Consider the following 26910-nt stretch of genomic DNA (forward strand, 5'->3'; position numbering starts at 1 on the left):
ACCCTGTTCAGTCAATAGATATCAAGCTACGATCATTGCACAGGCTTCAGAACAACGTTAATATAAGAGACCAGCGGCACGTCAACTTCAGCCTCTTTCACACAGCGATTCCGGTAAATACACGGATAATGTTTCCCACGATTTGTTCCGGAATTGTTTAATTTGGTTCATTCACAGTTGTTTTCCGGAATCTGTACGTGCTTTACACACAACCCATAAAGACATGTGACGTTTGGATGTGAGATGTAATGCGACGCGTACGTTTCACTAAACTGAAACTAACCTGAACAAACTGTGCTTCAGCGCTGATAGTGAGGAGCTGGCTCTGCCTGATGATCGCTGCTTCATTCCACTTTGCACGTAACGTTATTTTTCGTTGTGAAGAGTCGCTTGATAACGTGCATCATTACTACAACACTGCCTTTAGGTTCTGGCTTTGGTTCACACAGTTCCCGTAATTTTCCAGAATCAGCGCGCATTGTGAAAGGGGCTTTACTAAAGCAACAGTTATGTAGCTTACTGCATTCGGTGTTTGTAAAAGAAAAAACATTAATGATCATTCTAAAATATCCTGTTGAGTATCAGCTCTCTCTATTGCTCTGAGCTCGCTTACGCTTACAGCATACATGACCGTAGTTACCTGTGATTGGCCTGTTTGTGCGTCACTCAGAAAACAACAGGCCAATCAGAAGAGAGGCTCATGAATATTAATTAGATGGGCCAAAATCGACCTGTTTTTGACAGAGCTCCTAAAAAAGGAGCTGTAAAAATATATTGAGATGGATTTTGGCACTTATACCGCAAATATATATTCTTAAGGACATCAACAAATAAAATAAACCTCCAGAAATGTGTACGATATGGGACCTTTAATATATATAGTTTTTAAAAATCCTTTTACAGTTTTTTTTATCCAGTATAATATAATAATCTCAAAAAATCTACAATCTCTGAAATAACAATAAAAAAATAATAATTTTAATAATGATAATAATATTAATAATATTTTTTAAATCTCCAAATAATCACCAAAAATATATATATCACTAATAAATCTCAAGAGAAATCTCCAAAATAATAAAAAATCTAATATAATATTATATATATATATATATATATATATATATATATATATATATATATATATATATATATATATGTGTTTATCCTTTTAAAGAGTTTTTTATCCAATATAATATAATATAATATTGTTTATTAAAATTATTCATTTTTTACATGAGTAGATAAATGAGCTAATTTAAAATAATAAACTAAATTTTCTATTACTTTTTGAAGAGATTTTTCTGCATGAAAGTATATATAATAAAATAATTATACACACACACACACACATATATATATATATATATATATATATAGTATAGTATAATATATTATAATATTGTTTATTATATACAGTTTTCAAGTTCATCCTTTAAAGAGTTTTTATCCAATATAATATAATATAATATAATATTATATTGTTAATTATATGTAGATTTTAAAAAGTTCATCCTTTTAAAGAATTTTTATACAGTATAATATAACATAATATAATATTGTTTATTAAAATTGTTATTCCTTTTTTTTAATTTGTAGAGAAATTAACTAATATAAAATAAAAGTATATATAGTTTTTAAAAAGTTCATCCTTTTAAAGAATTTTTATACAGTATAATATAATAATTTATTATATATTATATAGCTTTTAAAATGTTTTTTATTCAGTATAATATTATTAATATTATATATTATTGTTTATTATATGTATTCATTTTTTTAAAAAGTAGTAGAAAAATTTGTTAATTAAATAAAAATGTTAAACTGAATTTTCTGTTACTTTTTGAAGATTGTTTTATGCATAAAACTATATATAATTGAATAAAATTCTTTTATATAGAGAGTTTTCAAAAAGGTCATCCTTAAAGAGTTTTTTTTTTTGATGATGCACAAAGATGTAAGTAAAAAAATACACATGATGAAAAATATATAATATAATATATGTGACCCTGGACCACAAAACCAGTCTTAAGTCGCTGGGGTATATTTGTAGCAATAGCCAAAAATACATTGCATGGGTCAAAATTTTTGATTTTTCTTTTATGCCAAAAATCATTAAGAAATTAAGTAAAGTTCATGTTCCATGAAGATTTTTTGTAAAATCCCTACTATAAATATATCAAAATGTAATTTTTGATTAGTAATATGCATTGTTAAGAACTTAATTTGGACAATTTTAAAGGTGTTTTTCTCAGTATTTTGATTTTTTTGCACCCTCAGATTCCAGATTTTCAAATAGATGTATCTCGGCCAAATATTGTCCTATCCTAACAAACCATACATCAATAGAAAGCTTATTTATTGAGCTTTCATATGATGTATACATCTCAGTTTTGTAAAATTTAACCTTATGACTGGTTTTGTGGTCCAGGGTCACATATAATAAAATAAAAATGTTAAACTGAATTTTCTGTTACTTTTTGAAGACTGTTTTATGCATAAAACTATATATAATTTAATAAAATTATTTAATATATATAGAGTTTTCAAAAAAGTCATCCTTCAAGAGTTTTTTTTTTTTTGATGACACACTAAGATGTAAGTATAAAAATCCACATGATGCACACACACAACACAACACAGATGAGGACATAAGACCACAAAACTCACTGAAGGTCTCCTTTAGTCTGGGTTTTTCATTGCTGTGATGTGTGTATTTGTGTTTTTGTGTGTGTTTAGGTTCACAGACACACAGCGATGCAGTCCCAGGGCTCTCAGTCTCAGCAGAACGTTCACACCACGACTCTGGCTCGCGCCAAAACCGAAATCCTGCGCGTCATCGAGATCCTCATCGAGAAAATGCCGTCTGATGTGGTGGACCTGCTGGTGGAGGTGCGCAGACACGTGCTAAACTCTAACACAAATAAACTATAGCAGACATAATGCAGACGTAAAGTGACCGACAGAAACGTGTGTGTCCTGCAGGTGATGGACATCATCATGTACTGTATTGAGGGATCTCTGGTCAAAAAGAAAGGCCTGTCCGAATGTTTCCCAGCCATCTGCAGGTCAGTGTGTGTTTATGAATTAGTGTGTACATGTGGGTCATAAGGGTCAATTTTTTGAAATTGAGATTTATACATCATCTGAAAGCTGAATAAATAAGCTTTTCATTGATGTATAGTTTGTTAGGACAATATTTGGAATCTGCGGGTGCAAAAAATCGCCTTTAATTTAATTTAAAATTAAGTTTTGACATATTTATGGTAGGAAATTTACAAAATATCTTAACAGAACATGATCTTTACTTAACTTTACTTTTTTGTTTTGTTTTAAATGTATTGTTTATTATATATAGTTTTTAAAAATATAATATTGTTATTAAATTATTTATTTTATTTATTACTTTTTGAAGAGATTTTTATGCATAAAAGTATATGTTTTAAAAAAGTTCATCTTTTAGAGTTTTTTTTTATAATACAATATAATTTAATGCAGTTTATTAAAAAAACATTTTTTTTGTAAAACAATGAGGTAATTAAAAATGGTAAACTGAATTTTCTATTACTTTTTGGAAGTATTTAATGCATAACAGTATATATAATATAATAAAATCGCCTTTAAAGTTGTCCAAATGAAGTTCTTAGCAGTGCATATTACTAATTTAAAATTAAGTTTTGACATATTTATGGTAGGAAATTTACAAAATATCTTAATAGAACAGTTTTTGTTTTGTTTTATTTAAATTTATTGTTTATTATATATAGTTTTTAAAAAGTTCATCCTTTTAAAGAGTTTTTTTTTTATCCAGTATATAATATAATATAATATTGTTATTAAATTATTCATTTTATTTATTACTTTTTGAAGAGATTTTTATGCATAAAAGTATATATTTTTAAAAAGTTAATCTTTTTAAAGTTTTTTTTTATAATACAATATAATTTAATGCAGTTTATTAAAAAAAATTGTAAAACAATGAGCTAATTAAAAATTAAAAATTAAGTTTTGACATATTTATGGTAGGAAATTTACAAAATATCTTAATAGAACAGTTTTTGTTTTGTTTTATTTAAATTTATTGTTTATTATATATAGTTTTTAAAAAGTTCATCCTTTTAAAGAGTTTTTTTTTTATCCAGTATATAATATAATATAATATTGTTATTAAATTATTCATTTTATTTATTACTTTTTGAAGAGATTTTTATGCATAAAAGTATATATTTTAAAGAAGTTAATCTTTTTAAAGTTTTTTTTTATAATACAATATAATTTAATGCAGTTTATTAAAAAAAATTGTAAAACAATGAGCTAATTAAAAATTTAAAATTAAGTTTTGACATATTTATGGTAGGAAATTTACAAAATATCTTAACAGAACATGATCTTTACTTAACTTTACTTTTTTGTTTTATTTAAATTTATTGTTTATTATATATAGTTTTTAAAAAGTTCATCCTTTTAAAGAGGTTTTTTTATCCAGTATATAATATAATATAATATTGTTATTAAATTATTCATTTTATTTATTACTTTTTGAAGAGATTTTTATGCATAAGTATATATTTTAAAGAAGTTCATCTTTTTAAAGTTTTTTTTATAACACAATATAATTTAATGCAGTTTATAATTTTTTTTTTTGTAAAACAATGAGCTAATTAAAAATGGTAAACTGAATTTTCTATTACTTTTTGGAAGTATTTAATGCATAACAGTATATATAATATAATAAAATCGCCTTTAAAGTTGTTCAAATGAAGTTCTTAGCAATGCATATTACTAATTTAAAATTAAGTTTTGACATATTTATGGTAGGAAATTTACTAAATATCTTAATAGAACAGTTTTTGTTTTGTTTTATTTAAATTTATTGTTTATTATATATAGTTTTTAAAAAGTTCATCCTTTTAAAGAGGTTTTTTATCTAGTATATAATATAATATAATATTGTTATTAAATTATTCATTTTATTTATTACTTTTTGAAGAGATTTTTATGCATAAAAGTATATATTTTTAAAAAGTTAATCTTTTTAAAGTTTTTTTTTATAATACAATATAATTTAATGCAGTTTATTAAAAAAAAATTGTAAAACAATGAGCTAATTAAAAATTTAAAATTAAGTTTTGACATATTTATGGTAGGAAATTTACAAAATATCTTAACAGAACATGATCTTTACTTAACTTTACTTTTTTGTTTTGTTTTAAATTTATTGTTTATTATATATAGTTTTTAAAAAGTTTATCCTTTTAAAGTTTTTTTTAATCCAGTATATGATATAATATAATATTGTTATTAAATTATTCATTTTATTTATTACTTTTTGAAGAGATTTTTATGCATAAAAGTATATATTTTAAAAAAGTTCATCATCTTAAAGTTTTTTTTATAATACAATATAATTTAATGCAGTTTATAATTTTTTTTTTGTAAAACAATGAGCTAATTAAAAATGGTAAACTGAATTTTCTATTACTTTTTGGAAGTATTTAATGCATAACAGTATATATAATATAATAAAATCGCCTTTAAAGTTGTTCAAATGAAGTTCTTAGCAATGCATATTACTGATTTAAAATTAAGTTTTGACATATTTATGGTAGGAAATTTACAAAATATCTTAATAGAACAGTTTTTGTTTTGTTTTATTTAAATTTATTGTTTATTATATATAGTTTTTAAAAAGTTCATCCTTTTAAAGAGGTTTTTTATCTAGTATATAATATAATATAATATTGTTATTAAATTATTCATTTTATTTATTACTTTTTGAAGAGATTTTTATGCATAAAAGTATATATTTTAAAAAAGTTCATCATCTTAAAGTTTTTTTTATAATACAATATAATTTAATGCAGTTTATAATTTTTTTTTTGTAAAACAATGAGCTAATTAAAAATGGTAAACTGAATTTTCTATTACTTTTTGGAAGTATTTAATGCATAACAGTATATATAATATAATAAAATCGCCTTTAAAGTTGTTCAAATGAAGTTCTTAGCAATGCATATTACTGATTTAAAATTAAGTTTTGACATATTTATGGTAGGAAATTTACAAAATATCTTAATAGAACAGTTTTTGTTTTGTTTTATTTAAATTTATTGTTTATTATATATAGTTTTTAAAAAGTTCATCCTTTTAAAGAGGTTTTTTATCTAGTATATAATATAATATAATATTGTTATTAAATTATTCATTTTATTTATTACTTTTTGAAGAGATTTTTATGCATAAAAGTATATATTTTAAAGAAGTTAATCTTTTTAAAGTTTTTTTTTATAATACAATATAATTTAATGCAGTTTATTTAAAAAAAATTGTAAAACAATGAGCTAATTAAAAATTAAAAATTAAGTTTTGACATATTTATGGTAGGAAATTTACAAAATATCTTAATAGAACAGTTTTTGTTTTGTTTTATTTAAATTTGTTTATTATATATAGTTTTTAAAAAGTTCATCCTTTTAAAGAGTTTTTTTTATCTAGTATATAATATAATATATTGTTATTAAATTATTCATTTTATTTATTACTTTTTGAAGAGATTTTTATGCATAAAAGTATATATTTTAAAAAAGTTCATCTTTTTAAAGTTTTTTTTTATAATACAATATAATTTAATGCAGTTTATTGAAAAAAAATTGTAAAACAATGAGCTAATTAAAAATTTAAAATTAAGTTTTGACATATTTATGGTAGGAAATATACAAAATATCTTAACAGAACATGATCTTTACTTAACTTTACTTTTTTGTTTTGTTTTAAATTTATTGTTTATTATATATAGTTTTTAAAAAGTTCATCCTTTTAAAGAGTTTTTTTTTTATCCAGTATATAATATAATATAATATTGTTATTAAATTATTCATTTTATTTATTACTTTTTGAAGAGATTTTTATGCATAAAAGTATATATTTTTAAAAAGTTCATCTTTTTAAAGTTTTTTTTTATAACACAATATAATTTAATGCAGTTTATTAATTTTTTTTTTTGGTAAAACAATGAGCTAATTAAAAATGGTAAACTGAATTTTCTATTACTTTTTGGAAGTATTTAATGCATAACAGTATATATAATATAATAAAATCGCCTTTAAAGTTGTTCAAATGAAGTTCTTAGCAATGCATATTACTGATTTAAAATTAAGTTTTGACATATTTATGGTAGGAAATTTACTAAATATCTTAATAGAACAGTTTTTGTTTTGTTTTATTTAAATTTATTGTTTATTATATATAGTTTTTAAAAAGTTCATCCTTTTAAAGAGGTTTTTTATCTAGTATATAATATAATATAATATTGTTATTAAATTATTCATTTTATTTATTACTTTTTGAAGAGATTTTTATGCATAAAAGTATATATTTTAAAAAAGTTCATCTTTTTAAAGTTTTTTTTTATAATACAATATAATTTAATGCAGTTTATTTAAAAAAAATTGTAAAACAATGAGCTAATTAAAAATTTAAAATTAAGTTTTGACATATTTATGGTAGGAAATTTACTAAATATCTTAATAGAACAGTTTTTGTTTTGTTTTATTTAAATTTATTGTTTATTATATATAGTTTTTAAAAAGTATATCCTTTTAAAGAGTTTTTTTTTTATCTAGTATATAATATAATATTGTTATTAAATTATTCATTTTATTTATTACTTTTTGAAGAGATTTTTATGCATAAAAGTATATATTTTAAAGAAGTTAATCTTTTTAAAGTTTTTTATAATACAATATAATTTAATGCAGTTTATTAAAAAAACATTTTTTTGTAAAACAATGAGCTAATTAAAAATGGTAAACTGAATTTTCTATTACTTTTTGGAAGTATTTAATGCATAACAGTATATATAATATAATAAAATCGCCTTTAAAGTTGTTCAAATGAAGTTCTTAGCGGTGCATATTACTAATTTAAATTAAGTTTTGACATATTTATGGTAGGAAATTTACTAAATATCTTAATGGAACATAATCTTTACTTAATATCCTTTTTTATCCTAATGGTTTTCTTTTTTAATACCTTTTTTATTATTATTTTTTATATAGATATTATTATGTTATTATTCTTTTTATTTGATTTTTTGTTTTCTTTTTATTTTAGTTTTGTATTTTTCTTACATAGTTTTATTTTTATTATTATTGTTGTTGTTGTTTGTTTTTTAAATTCTAAATTTATTTTAGTAATTTTTATGTGGTTACGTTATTTTTATTAGTGTTTTTTTTTCTACATCTATTTATTTTTATATTTTATTTAGATTTAAGTTAGTAATTTTAATAATTTACCTTATTTCAGTTAGTTGCCAAGGCAGCATTTCTAATTTCTATTTAGTTTTTCTTTTAATATTTATATTTTGTGTTATTTTATTGCAACTTTATTTCAGTTAACAACAATCTTTTTAAATAGTTTTATTTTTGGTACAACTGCTATAAATTAAATTTACAAAAACAGACAAGAATTTTCAAAAATCATGTTTTTCATTGTGCATTCATTTATTTATTTTCATTAAGTAAAAATAACAAAAAAAAAATACAGCTAACAAACACAATAAAACACAATAAAAACATGAAAACAATAAAAACGAAAAGAGTTATGTTTTTGCAAATAAACAATTATAATTTAACAAAACACTAAATATGGTTTCTATACGATCATTAACTATCAAGTTAAGATTGTAGAAATGAATTGATGAGTAAAGCAGTGAGTATTACAGTTCATCTTTAGATTGAGTAGTTAGTAAAGTTAATTCTGTTCTAATCAAGTCAAAGTAATTAGTAAGAGTGACTTTTGGATTACTGATTACTAACAAGCGTTTTTATTAATTGGACACTGATATACTTCTAGCACTGATGACGGCTCAAACGAGCAGCTCATTGATCTCAAAAGGTCAGAGGTCTAACCTCAGGTGACAGCGATTGATGCATATCCTTATATAGACTGAATCTAATTTGCATATTACCATTATGAGATATATGAAGCATGCAACGTTATGTTTTTCAATAATTAGTATGCTAATGTACTAATTTAGCATGCCATTCCATTATCTTAGAAATAAAAAATTATTTTGTATTTTGCTGGGAGCGGGTTTGTACAAAGCATTTTCACTTTTAAATAAAGAAAATGTCTAAACAATTTTAAAAAATAAAATAAAATAAAACCTAAAAAATGTAATTAAACAATTTAAATAATATATTTATGTATTACTTGTCGACTGTTATTTATTAACACTGTTATAATGAAAAAAAATGTATTTTTGATTGAATTTGCTATACAAAAAATATTAGACAATGTCTACAAAATTAGTTTGTTTTATTTTTATATTATTGTATTTATTATTGTATTGTATTGTTCATATTATCATGACTCTGTTTGCATTTATATTTCATTTTTTACGCTAAAAATGCTATTTAATTAAACACAATGTCATGAAATAAGTCCATAATTTAAAAAAATAGTACTTTAATGAAAAATAAATAAAGAAATAAATTACAATTCTTTATTTATTTACTAATTTTGTGGGAAACTAATAAGTAAATTAAAATAATTATTAAATTAATTTTGTGGGGATATTTATATTTAGTTGTTTATATTACATTTATTTATGTTGCTTATTATTGCTTATAAAAATAAAATATATAAATAAAATAAATAAATATTATATAAATAAATAAAATGTATGTCTACAAAAAATAATTTAATAATGTAATTTAAGTCATATTTATTTATTACTTATTGACTTTTATTTATTATGACTTTTATAATGAAAAATATATATATTTTTGATTTAATTTTCTATACAAAAAGTCTACAAAATTAATTTTAAAAAACAAAATAATTATTTATTTATTTATTATTGTTTATTATTTATTATGACTCCATTGTAATAAAATATTATTTAGCAACTTTATTGAATTTTTATGCTAAAAATGCCATTTAATTAAATTAAATAAGTCCAGAATTAAAAATAAATAAATAGTAATTTAATAAAAAACAAATAAGGAAATAAATTACAAATTATTATTTATTATTTTAACCAAAAAGTCAATTAAAAGTATTAAATTGATTTTGTGGGGCTATTTTATTTAGTTACATTTATTTATAAATAAATATTCCATTTATGTATGACGTTATGAATTATTTTATAGAAAAATAATTATTAAATAAATTTTGTGGGGATATTTATATTTAGTTGTTTATATTACATTTATTTATGTTGCTTATTATTGCTTATAAAAATAAAATATATGTATAAAATAAATAAATATTATATAAATAAATAAAATGTATGTCTACAAAACATTTTGGGGGGAAAAATAATTTAGTAATGTAATTTAAGTAATATTTATTTATTACTTATTGATTTTTATTTATTATGACTTTTATAATGAAAAAAATATATATTTTTTATTTAATTTTCTATACAAAAAGTCTACAAAATTAATTTAAAAAAACAAAATAATTATTTATTTATTTATTATTGTTTATTATTTATTATGACTCCATTGTAATAAAATATTATTTAGCATCTTTATTGAATTTTTATGCTAAAAATGCCATTTAATTAAATTAAATAAGTCCAGAATTAAAAAAAAATAGTAATTTAATAAAAAAACAAATAAGGAAATAAATTACAAATGATCATTTATTAATTATTTTAACCATTAAGACAATTAAAAGTATTAAATAGATTTTGTGGGGCTATTTTGTTTAGTTACATTTATTTATAAATAAATATTCCATTTATGTATGACGTTATGAATTATTTTATAGAAAAATAATTATTAAATTAATTTTGTGGGGATATTTATATTTAGTTGTTTATATTACATTTATTTATGTTGCTTATTATTGCTTATAAAAATAAAATATATGTATAAAATAAATAAATATTTTATAAATAAATAAAATGTATGTCTACAAAACATTTTGGGGAAAAAAATAATTTAATAATGTAATTTAAGTAATATTTATTTATTACTTATTGATTTTTATTTATTATGACTTTTATAATGAAAATATATATATTTTTATTTAATTCTCTATACAAAAAAAATATGCTAAATGTCTACAAAATTAATTTAAAAAAACAAAATAATTATTTATTTATTTATTATTGTTTATTATTTATTATGACTCCATTGTAATAAAATATTATTTAGCATCTTAATTGAATTTTTATACTAAAAATGCCATTTAATTAAATTAAATAAGTCCAGAATTTAAATAAATAAATAGTAATTTAATAAAAAAACAAATAAGGAAATAAATTACAAATTATTATTTATTAATTATTTTAACCAAAAAGACAATTAAAAGTATTAAATTGATTTTGTGGGGCTATTTTATTTAGTTACATTTATTTATAAATAAATATTCCATTCATGTATGACGTTATGAATTATTTTATAGAAAAATAATAAGTTGATTAAAATAATTCTTAAATTTAAAAAACTAGAAATAGAGGATCAAGTGGAGCACATGCAATCCTGCAGTAGTGTGTGCTTCTGTGAATCAGTATGCAGCCGTGTTTTCTCTCACGTCTTTTCCATCTCTGTCTCTGCAGGTTTTATATGGTGGCGTACTGCGATCGCAGTTATCGCATCGCAGTCGGCGCCCGTCAAGGTTCAGTGGCCCTTTATGACGTTCGCACTGGAAAGTGCCAGGTAAGCGTACTGCGTCTCTGCTGTGAGTCTGAATGGGTGCCGGTGGGGTGGTGCTCACCTGGCGTGCAGGTGTCCGGCGGAGGGCGAGAGGGCAGGTGTGAGCGGCCAGGGGTGCATGATGGGAGCCGCTGCCCTGCAGAGAGAGAGATTGTGCGATCGATCCGGTCCGGCACCGTGAACACGAGTCCAGGTGACCCTGATGTCACAGCTGGGGTCACATGATCGCACTGAGCTCTGTGTGTGTTTGTGTTTGTCAGAGAAACACACTGCCTCTGGGTTCAGTTGATAAGACGGATCTACACACACAAGTCAGAACTCTGGACAGACTTGACAGCTTTTTTTTTTTTATATATTACAATATTTTCCAAAAGAAGTCTCACCAAGGCTGCATTTATTTTATTAAAAGTCCTGCAAAAACAGGAACATTTTGAAATAATATTTTTTTAAAATAGCTGTTTTCTATGTGAATGTCACTTTCTGTGATCAAAGCTGAATTTTCAGCGTTCACTACTCCAGGCTTCAAGTCACATTAGCCTTCAGAAATCATTCTAGTATGCTGTTTTGATGCTGAAGAAACATCCCTTGTTAATATTTTTTGTGAAAACATTTTATTTTTTAGGGTTCACATATGAATAGTGCGATGGGGTTTTAGTGTCACTTTAAGATTAAAGTCGAAATATTTTGAGAATGTTGAAATATTTAGAGAATAAAGTCGAAATTATGAAAATAAAGTTGAAATTATGGGAATAAAGTCAAAATGTTACAAGAATAAAGTCATTGTATTTTAGGAATAAAGTTGAAATACTACCAGAATAAAGTCATAATATTTTGAGAATAATGCCGGAATAAAGTAGAAATATTTAGAGAATAAAGTTGAAATATTACAAGAATAAAGTCTTTTGAGAATAAAGTCGAAATTTTTCGAGAATAAAGTTGAAATGTTTCGAAAATAAAGTTGAAATTATGAGAATAATGTCAAAATTCTGAGAATAAAGTGGAAATATTGCTAGAATAAAGTCTTTTGAGAATGAACTCGAAATTACGAGAATAAAGTTGAAATGTTACAAAAATAAAGTAGTAATATTTTGAGAATAAAGTCGAAATATTACAAGTTGAAATACAACCAGAATAAATTTGAAATATTTTGAGAATAAAGTCGAAATATTTTGAGAATAATGTAGAAATATTTTGAGAATAATGTAGAAATATTTTGAGAATGAAGTCAAAATATTCTGAGATTAAAGTTGAAATACTACGAGAATAAAGTCAAAATATTTCGAGAATGTAGTTGAGATATTTCTAAAATAAAGTTCAAATTATGAGAATAAAGTCGAAAGTTTCGAGAATAAAGTTGAAATTATGAGAATAAAGTCAAAATTCTGAGAATAAAGTGGAAATGTTTTGAGAATTAAGTTGAAATATTGCTAGAATAAAGTCTTTTGAGAATGAAGTCGAAATTACGAGAATAAAGTTGAAATGTTACAAAAATAAAGTAGTAATATTTTGAGAATAAAGTCGAAATATTACAAGTCGAAATACAACCAGAATAAATTTGAAATATTTTGAGAATAAAGTCAAAATATTTTGAGAATAATGTAGAAATATATTGAGAATAATGTAGAAATATTTTGAGAATAATGTAGAAATATTTTGAGAATAATGTAGAAATATTTTGAGAATGAAGTCAAAATATTCTGAGATTAAAGTTGAAATACTACGAGAATAAAGTCAAAATATTTCGAGAATGTAGTTGAGATATTTCTAAAATAAAGTTCAAATTATGAGAATAAAGTCGAAATGTGTTAAAACGAATAAAGTTGAAATACTATGGGAATTAAGTAGAAGTTACAAAAGTAAAGTATTAATTTCTTTTAAAAAACATTATCCTGACCCCAAACTTTTTGCACATTAAAGTCTATTAATTATTATTTTTACTAAAACAGTTTTAAAAGAATGTCACACATCCAGTTTGAAACCCCGATGATGAGCATGCGATCAGCGATGGTGCGTCTCCGTGGCCAGAGCATTATGGGATGTGCATGTGATCTGATCGCCGGGTCCCCAGACAGCGATTTCACAGAGATCTGATCTGGAGAACTGTAAACAGCCTAAAATCAATCCTTCAATCAATTCAGCTGCGAGGTCCAATCTAACTGTCTCAAACACACACTACACTACAATACAATACAAAACACACACACACACTTGTATATGTGGTTTATGCGGACTATAGAGAGTTCCTATTAGTGCTGTCACCATACCAAAATTTTGACTTCAATATGATACCTGACTATAATATCTGGATACTACTACTGAACAAAAACATAGAATGACAGGTAAAAAGTAATTGAATAAAAGATGATCCAAATGGAGGTTATAGTTATTTTATCTGTTAAAAAAAGCATTGCATACACCTTTAAAAAAACAATAACAATTTATGTCAAAATATAGTTATTTTATCTTTGTTATTAATAATAAGAACATAGATGCAAGCAACTAAACTAAAGGATTTTAAACTAAAGTTTTTTTTTTTCGTTTTTTTTTTCTCGTTTTATTAAATTTCTGGTACAAAAATCTAAACACTGGAAGAAGTCAGTTTCAAAATTCTTTAATTTTTTTGACATTAGAGTCAAAAGGGGATTTTGGGTCTCTCATTTCGTCAAGGTATAATAAAAAAACTTAGAACAGAGAGGAAACACTATTTTTTACCATTTTGGGGGAATAAAATGTATAAAATCAAGCAAATTATGTATGAACAAATCCCTCTGTAAAAACCTTCAGGATATAGACAGAAATACAAATGTCAAGTTTGGTGTGTGTAAGAGCTACTGAAGTGGAGATTTATGGCTCAGTGTAGGAGAAAAAAACTCATTTTGAGAAAACGGCATTTAAAAAATGCACCTTAATTGAAATCTATTGAGTTGAGATATTTCTAAAATAAAGTTCAAATTATGAGAATAAAGTTGAAATGTTTCGAAAATAAAGTTGAAATTATGAGAATAATGTCAAAATTCTGAGAATAAAGTAGAAATGTTTTGAGAATAAAGTGGAAATGTTTTGAGAATAAAGTTGAAATATTGCTAGAATAAAGTCTTTTGAGAATGAAGTCGAAATTACGAGAATAAAGTTGAAATGTTACAAAAATAAAGTAGTAATATTTTGAGAATAAAGTCGAAATATTACAAGTCGAAATACAACCAGAATAAATTTGAAATATTTTGAGAATAAAGTCAAAATATTTTGAGAATAATGTAGAAATATTTTGAGAATAATGTAGAAATATTTTGAGAATGATGTAGAAATATTTTGAGAATAATCTAGAAATATTTTGAGAATAATGTAGAAATATTTTGAGAATAATGTAGAAATATTTTGAGAATAATCTAGAAATATTTTGAGAATAATGTAGAAATATTTTGAGAATAATGTAGAAATATTTTGAGAATAATGTAGAAATATTTTGAGAATAATGTAGAAATATTTTGAGAATAATGTAGAAATATTTTGAGAATAATGTAGAAATATTTTGAGAATAATGTAGAAATATTTTGAGAATAATGTAGAAATATTTTGAGAATAATCTAGAAATATTTTGAGAATAATGTAGAAATATTTTGAGAATAATGTAGAAATATTTTGAGAATGAAGTCAAAATATTTTGAGAATAATGTAGAAATATTTTGAGAATAATCTAGAAATATTTTGAGAATAATGTAGAAATATTTTGAGAATAATGTAGAAATATTTTGAGAATAATCTAGAAATATTTTGAGAATAATGTAGAAATATTTTGAGAATAATGTAGAAATATTTTTAGAATAATGTAGAAATATTTTGAGAATAATGTAGAAATATTTTGAGAATGAAGTCAAAATATTCTGAGATTAAAGTTGAAATAAAAGTGTATAAAATCAAGCAAATTATATAAGAACAAATCCCTCTGCAAAAAACCTTCACAATATAGACAGGAATAAAAATGTCAAGTTTGGTGTGTGTAAGAGCTACTGAAGTGAAGATTTATGGCTCAGTGTAGGAGAAAAAAAATCATTTTGCGAAAACAGCCTTTAAAAAATGCACCGTAATTGAAATCTATTGACACAATTAGATAAAGTGCTATAAAAGAAAGACGTCTGCAGTGTTTTTTGGGTGTTTTCTTTCCACCGGTCTAAAAAAACACTTTATGAAAAACCAAAAAGTCCAAAATCTCAAACTTGACAGATGCATGAAAAAACTGTTTTTGCCTGTGGTGTCTCTGCTTAAGTGCAACACTAGTCCCCATGAACGCATATATAAGTGTGTGTGTGTGTGTGTGTGTGTCCGGTGTGCATAGCCATCTGTCCTTCTTTTGATCTGTGAAGTGGTCAGCCGAACGTCAGGCATCTCCTGCATTTACTAATTAAACACTGTGTGTGTGTTTTGTCAGTGTTTCCTGATGCAGCACATTTTCCCATCAGCTCTTCCTGCGTGTTTGTTTTGTTGGTTTGGTCGATATAGTGTCCATATATGTCATCTCATCATATAGTCTGCTTCAAGTTGCAGTTTATTTAGGTCTGCCCACTTAAACAGGAAGTGACCGTTTGATTGACAAGGATGAAACTTCTGCATTTAAATCAGCCTTTTAGTGTATAGTCTCCATTTAAATTTTGTAGATTATTTCAGTGTTAAACTGGTATAACTATAATAGTCTGAGAAAAAAAATCTAAAAATGATAAAAAGGCTCATGTATAGTTATATAGGCTCATATAGAATTATATAGCGAGAATATGGAGGAAAAGCAGCTTAGTTTTATTCAGAGACTACTGAGCAGATGCTGATATTTATATGATGTAAATATGATGCTTGTGATATAAATGAATGAGAGTAAATATTAGTCATTGCTCTATAACTCCAATAATATCTTAGTATTTGAAGAATTGAAATGATCCAAACGTATGATGCAATCCAATCCAATGATGATTGAGAGATGAACACATAAAAGGTTCCTCAGAAGTTAATAATGTTAAAAAATATTAAATATTTATTTATTTTTTATTTTCTGTATTTGTTTATGGCAGATTTTATGTAATGTTACAAGTATTTATAACATTGATTAATAATGATAATTATATAAAACAGTATATTGATATATTTTATAGAGATAATATATATGTTGATTATATTTTTTATACTGATTATATTTAAATTGTTTATTGTAATTTGATATTTATTGTAATAATAATTATTATTATAAAACAGTATATATTTATGTTTTATAGAGATAATATATATGTTGGTAGTATACAATAATATATTTATTTTTACATTTTTTATTTTTAGTATTTTTTTATTTTTTATTTTTTAATTGTTATGTTACATGTAAATAATAATAATAATAATAATAATAATGCATATTTGTATATTTTATAGTGGTAATATTTATATTAAACACTTCTTTTAATATTTTATTTACAAAATTTGTATTCTTACTACATTATTATTAATTGATGTTGATGTTTATAATATACAATTAGATATTGATTTTGTTTTGTTTTATATGCATTTTGCATAGTTTTTGTACTTATTTCGTTTTATTTTTATTATTATTATATTTCTATTATTTTAAATCACACTTGTGAAAATTATTTAAACTCAAACCAATATTTAATGTGCGTGTATTTATTTATTTGGTAGATTTTTTTTACTTCATGACAGTGCTATTTTAGTATCAATGAGGTACTATTATAATTTTTTTTTAAAGTTTTTATTTATAGCTTTAGTATTTGTGTTTTTGTGATTTATTATTATTATTTATTTATTTTTTAGCATGTCTATATAGTTATTTTTGTATAAGGAAAGTATCTGAAATAAAAAAAAGTGTACTTTTTAAAAGTTTTGCTTATATTTAAGTTCAAGTTTATTTTACTTATTTTTTCTGTGTGTGCTTTAAGTTTTGACTATAGTAACTCTGCTTTGTGTCTTTATAGCACACAGAAAATCATGAGTAGTTGTTTTTTTCTGAAGAGTCTCGCTCTTGACTATTTTTCTGTCTGCTGAAGTTTTGTATGAGCTGTGGTGATCTGACAGTCCAATATTTCTGCCGCTCTGTGCCTTTATTTCAGCTGTCAGATTTTCATTAGAGACGCGGGTCAGGTGAGGCTGTTTTCATTGCGTTTGGTCTTTAATTGCGAGAGATTACGTTAGCGAGCCGCTCTCATAACGCCGCATGTGTCTTTAATCGAATGGCTGCGTTATGAGAGCGTTTTCTCTGACGGCTCGGACGGATTATTGCTTTACAGCGGCTGTTTATCATTCCCCCAGCCGCTCAGAAGATGAGCTGACGTTCATTTCGGCGTGATTTGATCAAACACACGTTCACTGGCGATTATACAGACGTCTGATGCTCTGCTGTCCTGCAGCGTCAAACAACCTAGGAGTGTTTTATCATAATATTGTCTGTGTTCGTCTGAAGAGTCGGGTTTTTGGGTTAGAAAAAGCATTCAAACTGAATTCAGTCATGAAAACGTGTTAAAATAGATGACAAAATGCAATTATTAAAATGTTTTATAATGCTTTAATCAAGAAAGTAATTGAGGTATGCAATCTAAGTCTAAAAAATATGTTACTATAATAAATAAATAACTAAAACATGTGACGTGAGTATATAAGATGCTCAAAAAGTGAGCTCAAATAATGGTGTCTGTAATGAACAACATCCAATGGTGAAAATCTGCAAAAATGTTAATTATATTAGTAAAATAAGAGGGATCATATAAAATGCATGTTATTTTTTTATTAAGTACTGACCTGAATAAGATACTTCACATAAAAAACACTTACATATAGTTGAATTTATAAAATATCACCTTTTTGTAAAACTGTTATTACCTGAATGCTCCACAGCTGTGTTTTTTTGTTTAGTGATAGTTGTTTATTCCTTGTCTGTCCTGAACAGTTCAACTGCCTGCTGTTCTTCAGAAAAAATCCTTTGGGTGCCAGAAATTCTTTGGTTTTCCAGCATTTTTGTGTATTTGAACCCTTTCCAACAATGACTGTATGATTTTGAGATCTATCTTTTCACACTGAGGACAACTGAGGGACTCATATGCATCTATTACAGAAGGTTCAAACACTCACTGATGCTTCAGAAGGAAAAAATGCATTTAGAGCTGTTTGAACAAAACAAGGATGTGTACATTTTTCTTATTCTGTCTAAATTTCATTTTTTTTTTTTTTTTTTCCTTTAATACTGCCCTTAAGAAGCTACAGAAGATACTTACATGTTTTCCAGAAGACAAAATGAGTTAAATTTACCCTGATCTTAATATTGCAAAAGTTTTCACCCCCCCGGCTCTTAATGCTTTTCTTTTCCTTCTGAAGCATCAGTGAGTGTTTGAACCTTCTGGAATAGTTTCATGAGTCTCTTAAAATCTTAAAATCATTCAGTCATTATTGGAAAGAGTTCGAACCCACAAAAATACTGAAAAAGCAAAGAATTTATGGGACCTGAAGGATTTTTCTGAAGAACAGCAGGCAGTTTAACTGTTCAGGACAAACAAGGGACTCATGAACAACTATCACTAAACAAAAAACACACAGCTGTGGATCATTCAGGTAACAACACAGTATTAAAAATCAAGTTTATGTAAACTTTTGAACAGGATAATTTTTATAAATTCAACTATTATTTTCTCTTATGTAAACATCCTTTATGTGAAATATCTTATTCAGGTCAGTAGTAAATAAACAATAACATGCATTTTGTATGATGCCTCTTATTTGAGTAAATATAAAGATTAAATAATAAAGATTTTATGTAATGTTCTAAGTAATTATAACATAATATTGATTAATAGTAATAATAATAAGACAGTATATATTGATATATTTTATAGAGATAATATATAATATGTTGATATTATACCTTTACTATTTATATATTTATTTATAATTTTATTTAATGTCATATGTTAATATAACAATTATAATGTAGTATTTGTATATTTTATAGTGATCATATGTTTATATTAAACACTTATTTGTTTTAATATTTATTTTGTTTACAATTTTAGTATTTTTATTCATTATTATTAATTTAATCTTTCAGTGTATCTATTTATTTTCTTTTTTTCTCACTTTATTTAATACATTTTTCAAGCATTACAAAATTATCAAAAACATTTCAAAAATACAGTTTAAATAACTTTATAATGCATATATTTATAATACAATCGCGTATTGATTTTATGTTTTTTATTTACATTTTGCATACAATTTTTGCATTTTTTTTGTCTATTTTTTTATTATTATTATTTTCAATCACACTCATGAGACACGTCTGCAGTCTCTCTCTGCATCTGTCTGTCTCTCATCTTCTCCGCTGGCACTTTAAGCCGCTCTTCTTCACAGTGGTACCAGTCTCAATCCCACAATGCACTAGTGCAGCTGTAGGACCCCCTCCCAGGATTCATAATGGCCCATAAAGCTCTTAAAGCACACACTTTCTCTCTTCAGCAGACCTCACTGGCATTTCTTTAAGTGTAAAGCAAGTACAATTCGAAACCTCGCCACATGAAGCCGTCAGAAACAGAAAGAGATGGACATAAATGCGATGTTTTAGCAGTGATATAGAAAGATAGATGTCTAAACCAGTGCCTGTTTTTATTTCCACAGCATATTCACGGGCATAAAGGACCCATAACAGCTGTTTCCTTTGCCCCAGACGGACGTTACCTGGCCACCTACTCCAACGCTGACAGCCACATCTCCTTCTGGCAGGTAAAACCCTGACCTCTGTTTGATGTGCTTCATCTGAAACTAGGGCTGGACGATAAATCGATAACGATAATTATTGCACGATGTTAATTTCCTCAATAAACAATAACCAGAGTTCGATAAATGTTGGATATAATATAGTCAAAGCAATATAATTCTAGTATTTGTTTGCGATTAAGCTATAGCGTTTATGCATTTATACTAAATGTATTTAGACTCCGTTTTTCAAACAAATACCTATGAACCATATTACATTTTTATTATGGTAATGAGGTGCTATAGTTGTGGTTTTAACTCTTATTATCTCGATTTATGAATGGACGATACGATAGAAGAGCAATGCTTAATTAAAAAAATAAAAAACAACTCAAACAGTTAGAACAAAAAATGCATCATATAAAAATAAGGTTGCTACTATTTTGACTGATTTTGATAATAAACATAAATCTACATCTGCATCCTAACTCAAGCTTCTGTCAAAGGTGTATTTCTAAAAGACAACAAAATGGTTTTGTTATTATTATTATCAGTTAACAAAACCTGCTTCTTGATTTGAAACAATATTACTGTACTCATTAAAACATGCAGAACTTAGAAATTATTTTTTTCTGTTAAGATATTTATTTTTGTTAAGGAAAAGTGACCATAAAGTGTTTATGTTCTGACCATAAAGAATATTTTAAAGTCAAATTTAACTGGTTTTTACAGCTTCTGTCTTTCTTTTTGCCTTTGAACTTGGAAGAAATAAAAATTTGACATTTATCATGATAATTATCGTGATTGTTTGTTGGCCATAAGGCCCAGCCCTATCTGAAACTATTTAAACAACTTTGGACAGTCGCCTGAATCAGAGCGGCTGACGTCTCCTGAGCAAGTCTTTGAGAAACACTGTCGAGTCGTCTTCTCTTCTCTTCCTGTATATATATATATGTGTGTGTGTGTGTGTGTGTGTGTGTGTGTGTGTGTGTGTGTGTGTGTGTGTGTGTGTGTGTGTGTGTGTGTAAGAATGTCTTCCAGGCTAATGGTATCATTACTGTAAGGCTAAACCGGGCCGTCTGAATGGTGTGTGTGTGCTAATGAATTCTCCAGTCCTCCAGGGTCCGCAGGCGTCCGCGGCTGCCGCCTCTCGCTCGCCCAGGCTGGGATGAGGGCGACTGGCCGTCTGACACCGCTGAAGCCCTACCCCTCTCTGGAGCACCGGAGGAACGCGTGTTTGTGTGTGTGTGCGCATGTAGACTGACTGACTCAGTGTGTGGGAACTCTAGATCTTCCTGTGTGTGTGTGTGTGTGTGTGTGTGTGTGTGTGTGTGTGTGTGTGTGTGTGTGTGTGTGTGTGTTTTGCTTATCTTACATGGCACCATCTCATGTTCGGATTTGTCAAATTTGTTCAGATTTTTGTCTGTTTTCTGCAGTGTGTGATCATGTGATTTCTGGCATCTCGCTTTCTCGGTTAGAACTGAATCAGTTCTTATGTAAATAATTGCATGTTAAAGAATCAGTGGAAATATCAAAAACGATGACATACAGAATAGAATATATGAAATTAAATAAAAATATAAAACTAAATGTCAATATGACTAGAAATGTTAATGTAAATGTAAATGTAGACATAAATAAAAACCTTATCAGCCATTCCATGCAGCATCCATCGCTCTACCATTTTATCCATCTATCCAGCATCCATTTTTCTATCCATCAATCATCCAACAATCCATCCTTCCATCCACCATCTTATCCATGCATTTGTCCATCATTTTATTCATTCATCCATCCATCAATCATCCAACTACCATTTTATCCATCCATCTGTCCGTCATTTTATCCATTCATCCATCGGTCATTCTATCTATCCATCATCCATTTTTTACCCATCATCCATCCATCCATCAATCATCCAACTACCATTTTATCCATCCATCAGTCTTTCTATCCATTCATCTGTCTTTCCATCCATCCATTCATCTACCATTTTATCCATCCATCCATCTGTCCATCATTTTATCCATCCATCCATCTACTATTTTGTCCATCTATCTGTCCATCATTTTATCTATTCATCCATCTGTCCATCCATCTGTCCATCATTTTATCAGTTCATCCTTCAATCCATCCATCCGTCATTCTATCCATGTTCATCCATCCATCCATCCATCTACCATTCTATCCATCCATCTGTCCATCATTTTATACATTCATTTATCTGTCATTCTATTCATCCATCCATTTAACATCGTATCCATCTGTCCATCATTTTATCCATCCATCCATCTACTATTTTGTCCATCTATCTGTCTATCATTTTATCTATTCATTTCTCATCCCATCCATCTGTCCATCCATCTTGCCATCTATCTACCATTTTATCCATCCATCTGTCCATCATTTAATACATTAATTTATCTGTCATTCTATTCATCCATCCATTTACCATAGTATCCATCTGTCCATCGTTTTATCCATCCATCCATCCGTCTATCATTTTATCCATCCATCCATCCATCCGTCTATCATTTTGTCAGTCCTCCATCTGCCATTTTATCCATCCATCATCCATCTTTCTGTCATCCATTCATCTTTCTATCATCCATCCATCCACCATTTTATCCATCCATCCGTCCGTCCGTCTGTCCATCATTTTATCAGTTCATCCTTCAATCCATCTTCTGTCATTCTATCCATCTGTCTATCATTTTATCCATCCATCCATCTACAATTTTATCCATCCATCTGTCCATCATTTTATACATTCATTTATCTGTCATTCTATTCATCCATCCATTTACCATTGTATCCATCTGTCCATCATTTTATCCATCCATCCATCCGTCTACCATTTTATCCATCCATCTGTCCATCATTTTATTCATCTGTCATTCTGTCATCCATCTTTCCATCCATCCATCCATCCATCAATTTACCATTTTATCCATCCATATGTCCATCATTTATTCATCCATCTTTCTATCCATCGATCAATTATCCATCCATTGGTCCATCTTTTTTTCTATCCACATCCATCTTTTCATGCATCCATCCATCCATCAATCTACCATTTTATCCATCCATCTTTCCATCCATTCATCCATCTACCATTTTATCCATTTGTCCATTCATCGTCCATCTGTCCATCTTTTGTTTTTACGTCCATCCATCTATCCATCAAGCCTATAAGCCTATAAACATCAAAGCTGTTTAGACTTTTTTTTTTTTTTCAAAAAGGGGTTTCTCTAGCCAACATTTAAAGTTTGCCTTGACAATTTTTGGTTTCATAGTAAAAAATATTTAATTGTTGAATTTTGAAGTGTTTTAATTCTACTCAGATTTAAATTTGAATTCCAATTTTGCATGTTTGCTTGCAACCTATTTCCTGTTTTCAGATTCAGGAGCTGAACTGAAATGTAAAAGCATTTTAAGTTGATTTCTGAACGATGCAGAACATTGAGTCCAGGCCCGTCTCTCTGTGTCTGTGTTTCAGATGAACACGTCTCTGTTAGGCAGCATCGGGATGTTGAATTCGGCTCCTCAGCTCCGCTGCATTAAAACCTATCAGGTTCCTCCGGTCCAGCCGGCGTCGCCCGGATCTCAGAACGCCCTCAAACTGGCCCGGCTCATCTGGACCTCCAACCGCAACGTCATCCTCATGGCCCACGACGGAAAGGAGCACCGCTTCATGGTCTGAGGGCTCAGAGGTCGCCGTGACCTTTGACCTTTGACCTTCCCAGCTGAGCTGTTAACTGGTTTACACTCTCCACACCCGTCGGTGTTCATTTCATTCCTCTTTTTATTTAAAGTGTTGTTCTTTTTGACTATTTATGAAGACTGCAGGTCACTAACACTTGTGTTTTTGTGCTTGAAGGTCAAGCGACGTTTCGTTCCGATGAAGCTGATATGAATTTTATTCTTGTTTGATTTGCACAAATCTCACCAGTTGATGTTATCATTCCAGCTCTAGAAAAACACTGGCTTCATCTCCGAAACCTGAGAAATGACCTTATTTCTAATCACAGAATCCTCATTCGTACTGAATGACTCCAATCATATCGTGATATCGTGTATCATAGGAATTATTTTGGGGAATGATTTTTATTTGAGCTCGTGTTGTAGTCGTGAACTCTTTCGGTTTGCTGTTGTCTGTGTTTTTGTGAGTTGTTGGTTGGTGTGACGTCACTGGCGCTGAAATACACGTTTAAAAACTGTCGCGTTCGCTTTTCTCGCACGCCGTCTGCTGTAATCCACTGATAGAGGTGTCTATTAGTCAATTAAATATGCGTCTGCCACTTCACAACAGCATTAGAGGTTTGAGAAATTACTTTTAGCTGAATATATGCAGGATTTCATCCCAAAATCAACAACATAAAAAATTTGGGATCAGTAAGATTATTATGCTCATCAAAGTTCTATTTATTTGATCAAAATACAGAAAAAAATAATAGTGTGAAATCTTAATAAAATATAATAAAATATATTCTATTTTAAAGTATATTCAAATAAAAAACAATTATTTTGAATTGCAATATTATTTCATAATATTACTTTTTTCCATTATATTTTATCAATTAAAAAGAACTTTGATGAGCGTAAGAGACTTTTAAAAAACATTTAAAATCTTACTGATCCCAAAATTTTGAGATATATATATAATAAATTGGCTAACTCAAATATAATTTGTTTTATTTTTTAATGAAAATAATTGTAATCACAATACAAAAACATAAGGATTAATTATATCTAGCATCGAGTTCAGTAGTTCAATGTTAATGGTTGTAAAGTAGCCTAAATTGTCTGTGCATAAAATAAAATAATAAAAAATTTTATAAGGCTATTTTAGGATTATTTTGACATTTTAACACATTTCAAGGATCAAAAAAATATTACTGTAATATAAAAGTAAGAAAAATATATAAATTTAAATATAAATATAAAAAATAAATACAGAATACACAGAATAAAAAAAATAAAACCTTTTTTTTTTCATAAAATTCTTTAACACAACTGTAATGAAACCACCAAATAATTAATTAATTAAATAATTAATTAAATAATAATTTTAGGATTATTATGACATTTTAACACATTTCAAGGTTCAAAAAAATATTACTGTAATATAAAAGTAAGAAAAATATATAAATTTAAATATAAATATAAAAAATAAATACAGAATATACAGAATTTAAAAAAAAAAAAAACTTTTTTTCATAAAATTCTTTAACACAACTGTAATGAAACCACCAAAACATAATGATTAAGTAAACATAATTAAACCTTAATGCTCCTAAAATATGAATTTAATTTCTTCTGTTTATCTTGTGATTTTTGGATGAATATAATGAAGCATGTCGACACTTTTCACACGTTTCTGAGAAAATAAAAACATTTTTCTCTCCATGCTTCTGTCAGAGGAATATCAGTCAGTTTTGCGTCACGCTTGTGAGATCAGATTCTTAAAATATGAGTTATAAAGGTTTAGAGCGGAGTGTTTCGATGATCTGTGTGTGTTTCGACTAATGGAAAAGTCCTTGAACGTCCCGTGAACTGACGCAAAACTCTAATCATAGGATGATTGATTTTCTTCCTGCATATATTAGTTATTTCCTCTCTCTCTGTCTTTCTTGCGGCTGTACGATGTTCAGGCGACTTTGATGCGACTCGTGATGTAAATGGACATAATACAAATGCTTTATCTGTAGATTAGATGTGAAACGCTCGAGACTCGTGTGTGTGAGTGTGTGTGAGTGAGAAATAACGGTACAACATTGACTATATCAGGCTGTGCTTTAATGCTGTTAATGCTGGACAACAAATCTGGATTATAAATCTTGTTGTGTAATTGTGTTAATAAAGGTAAACGTGAGAATCTTCTGTTCGTTTTTGTTTTATTCACACAAATGCGTGAGCACATCTACAAATTTGCTCTTGCTCATGTCATACACAAGTATTTTCGACAGGGAACAATTAATAATAATTAATACATTGCTAACTGGTTTTGTTGACAGTATAGTATTTACAATTTATTGTTGGTTTATTTATTTGCTTTTTTTCAGATATCAATAGCTCAAAGGTAAATGTTTTATTACGTTTTTTTTTGCTATCATTATTTTCATTTTTTTTACATTTATTCCTCAAATTTGTTGCCATTTTGAAAATATTTTATTGCATTTTTTTGTCAGATAACAAATGCTCAAAATTGTATTTTGTTGTTTTTAATTTATGTATTAATATTTTCTTATTTATTACCAACTGCTCAAAACTGTATTTTTTTGTTTTTAATTAATTTATATATATTTATTAATATTTTATTTTATTATTTTTGAATTTTGAATCGACATTTATTCCTATTTATTCCTATTTATAATTCCAATAAATTTATTTATTTAGTTCAAACATTTTATTTTTGTTTGTTTTTAATTAATTAATTTTTATTTATAGTCAAACATTTCATCACAGTATTTTATTTAACTAATTTATTAATATTTTCCTATTTATTTCC

General features: G+C 26.5%; 1 protein-coding gene across 1 annotated transcript; it reads left to right on the forward strand.

Moving 5' to 3' along the window:
- The first annotated feature begins 2743 nt into the window (after positions 1-2743).
- LOC141292821 (WD repeat-containing protein 7-like) lies at positions 2744-26277 on the forward strand. The gene is made up of 5 exons (XM_073824884.1): positions 2744-2892; positions 2986-3068; positions 11573-11672; positions 20322-20426; positions 23899-26277. The coding sequence occupies exons 1-5, from the start codon at positions 2758-2760 to the stop codon at positions 24100-24102; spliced, it is 627 nt and encodes a 208-aa protein (XP_073680985.1). The 5' UTR covers positions 2744-2757; the 3' UTR covers positions 24103-26277.
- The last annotated feature ends 633 nt before the right edge of the window (positions 26278-26910 follow it).

Source organism: Garra rufa, chromosome 19, assembly GCF_049309525.1.
Source record: "Garra rufa chromosome 19, GarRuf1.0, whole genome shotgun sequence".
NCBI lineage: Eukaryota > Metazoa > Chordata > Actinopteri > Cypriniformes > Cyprinidae > Garra > Garra rufa.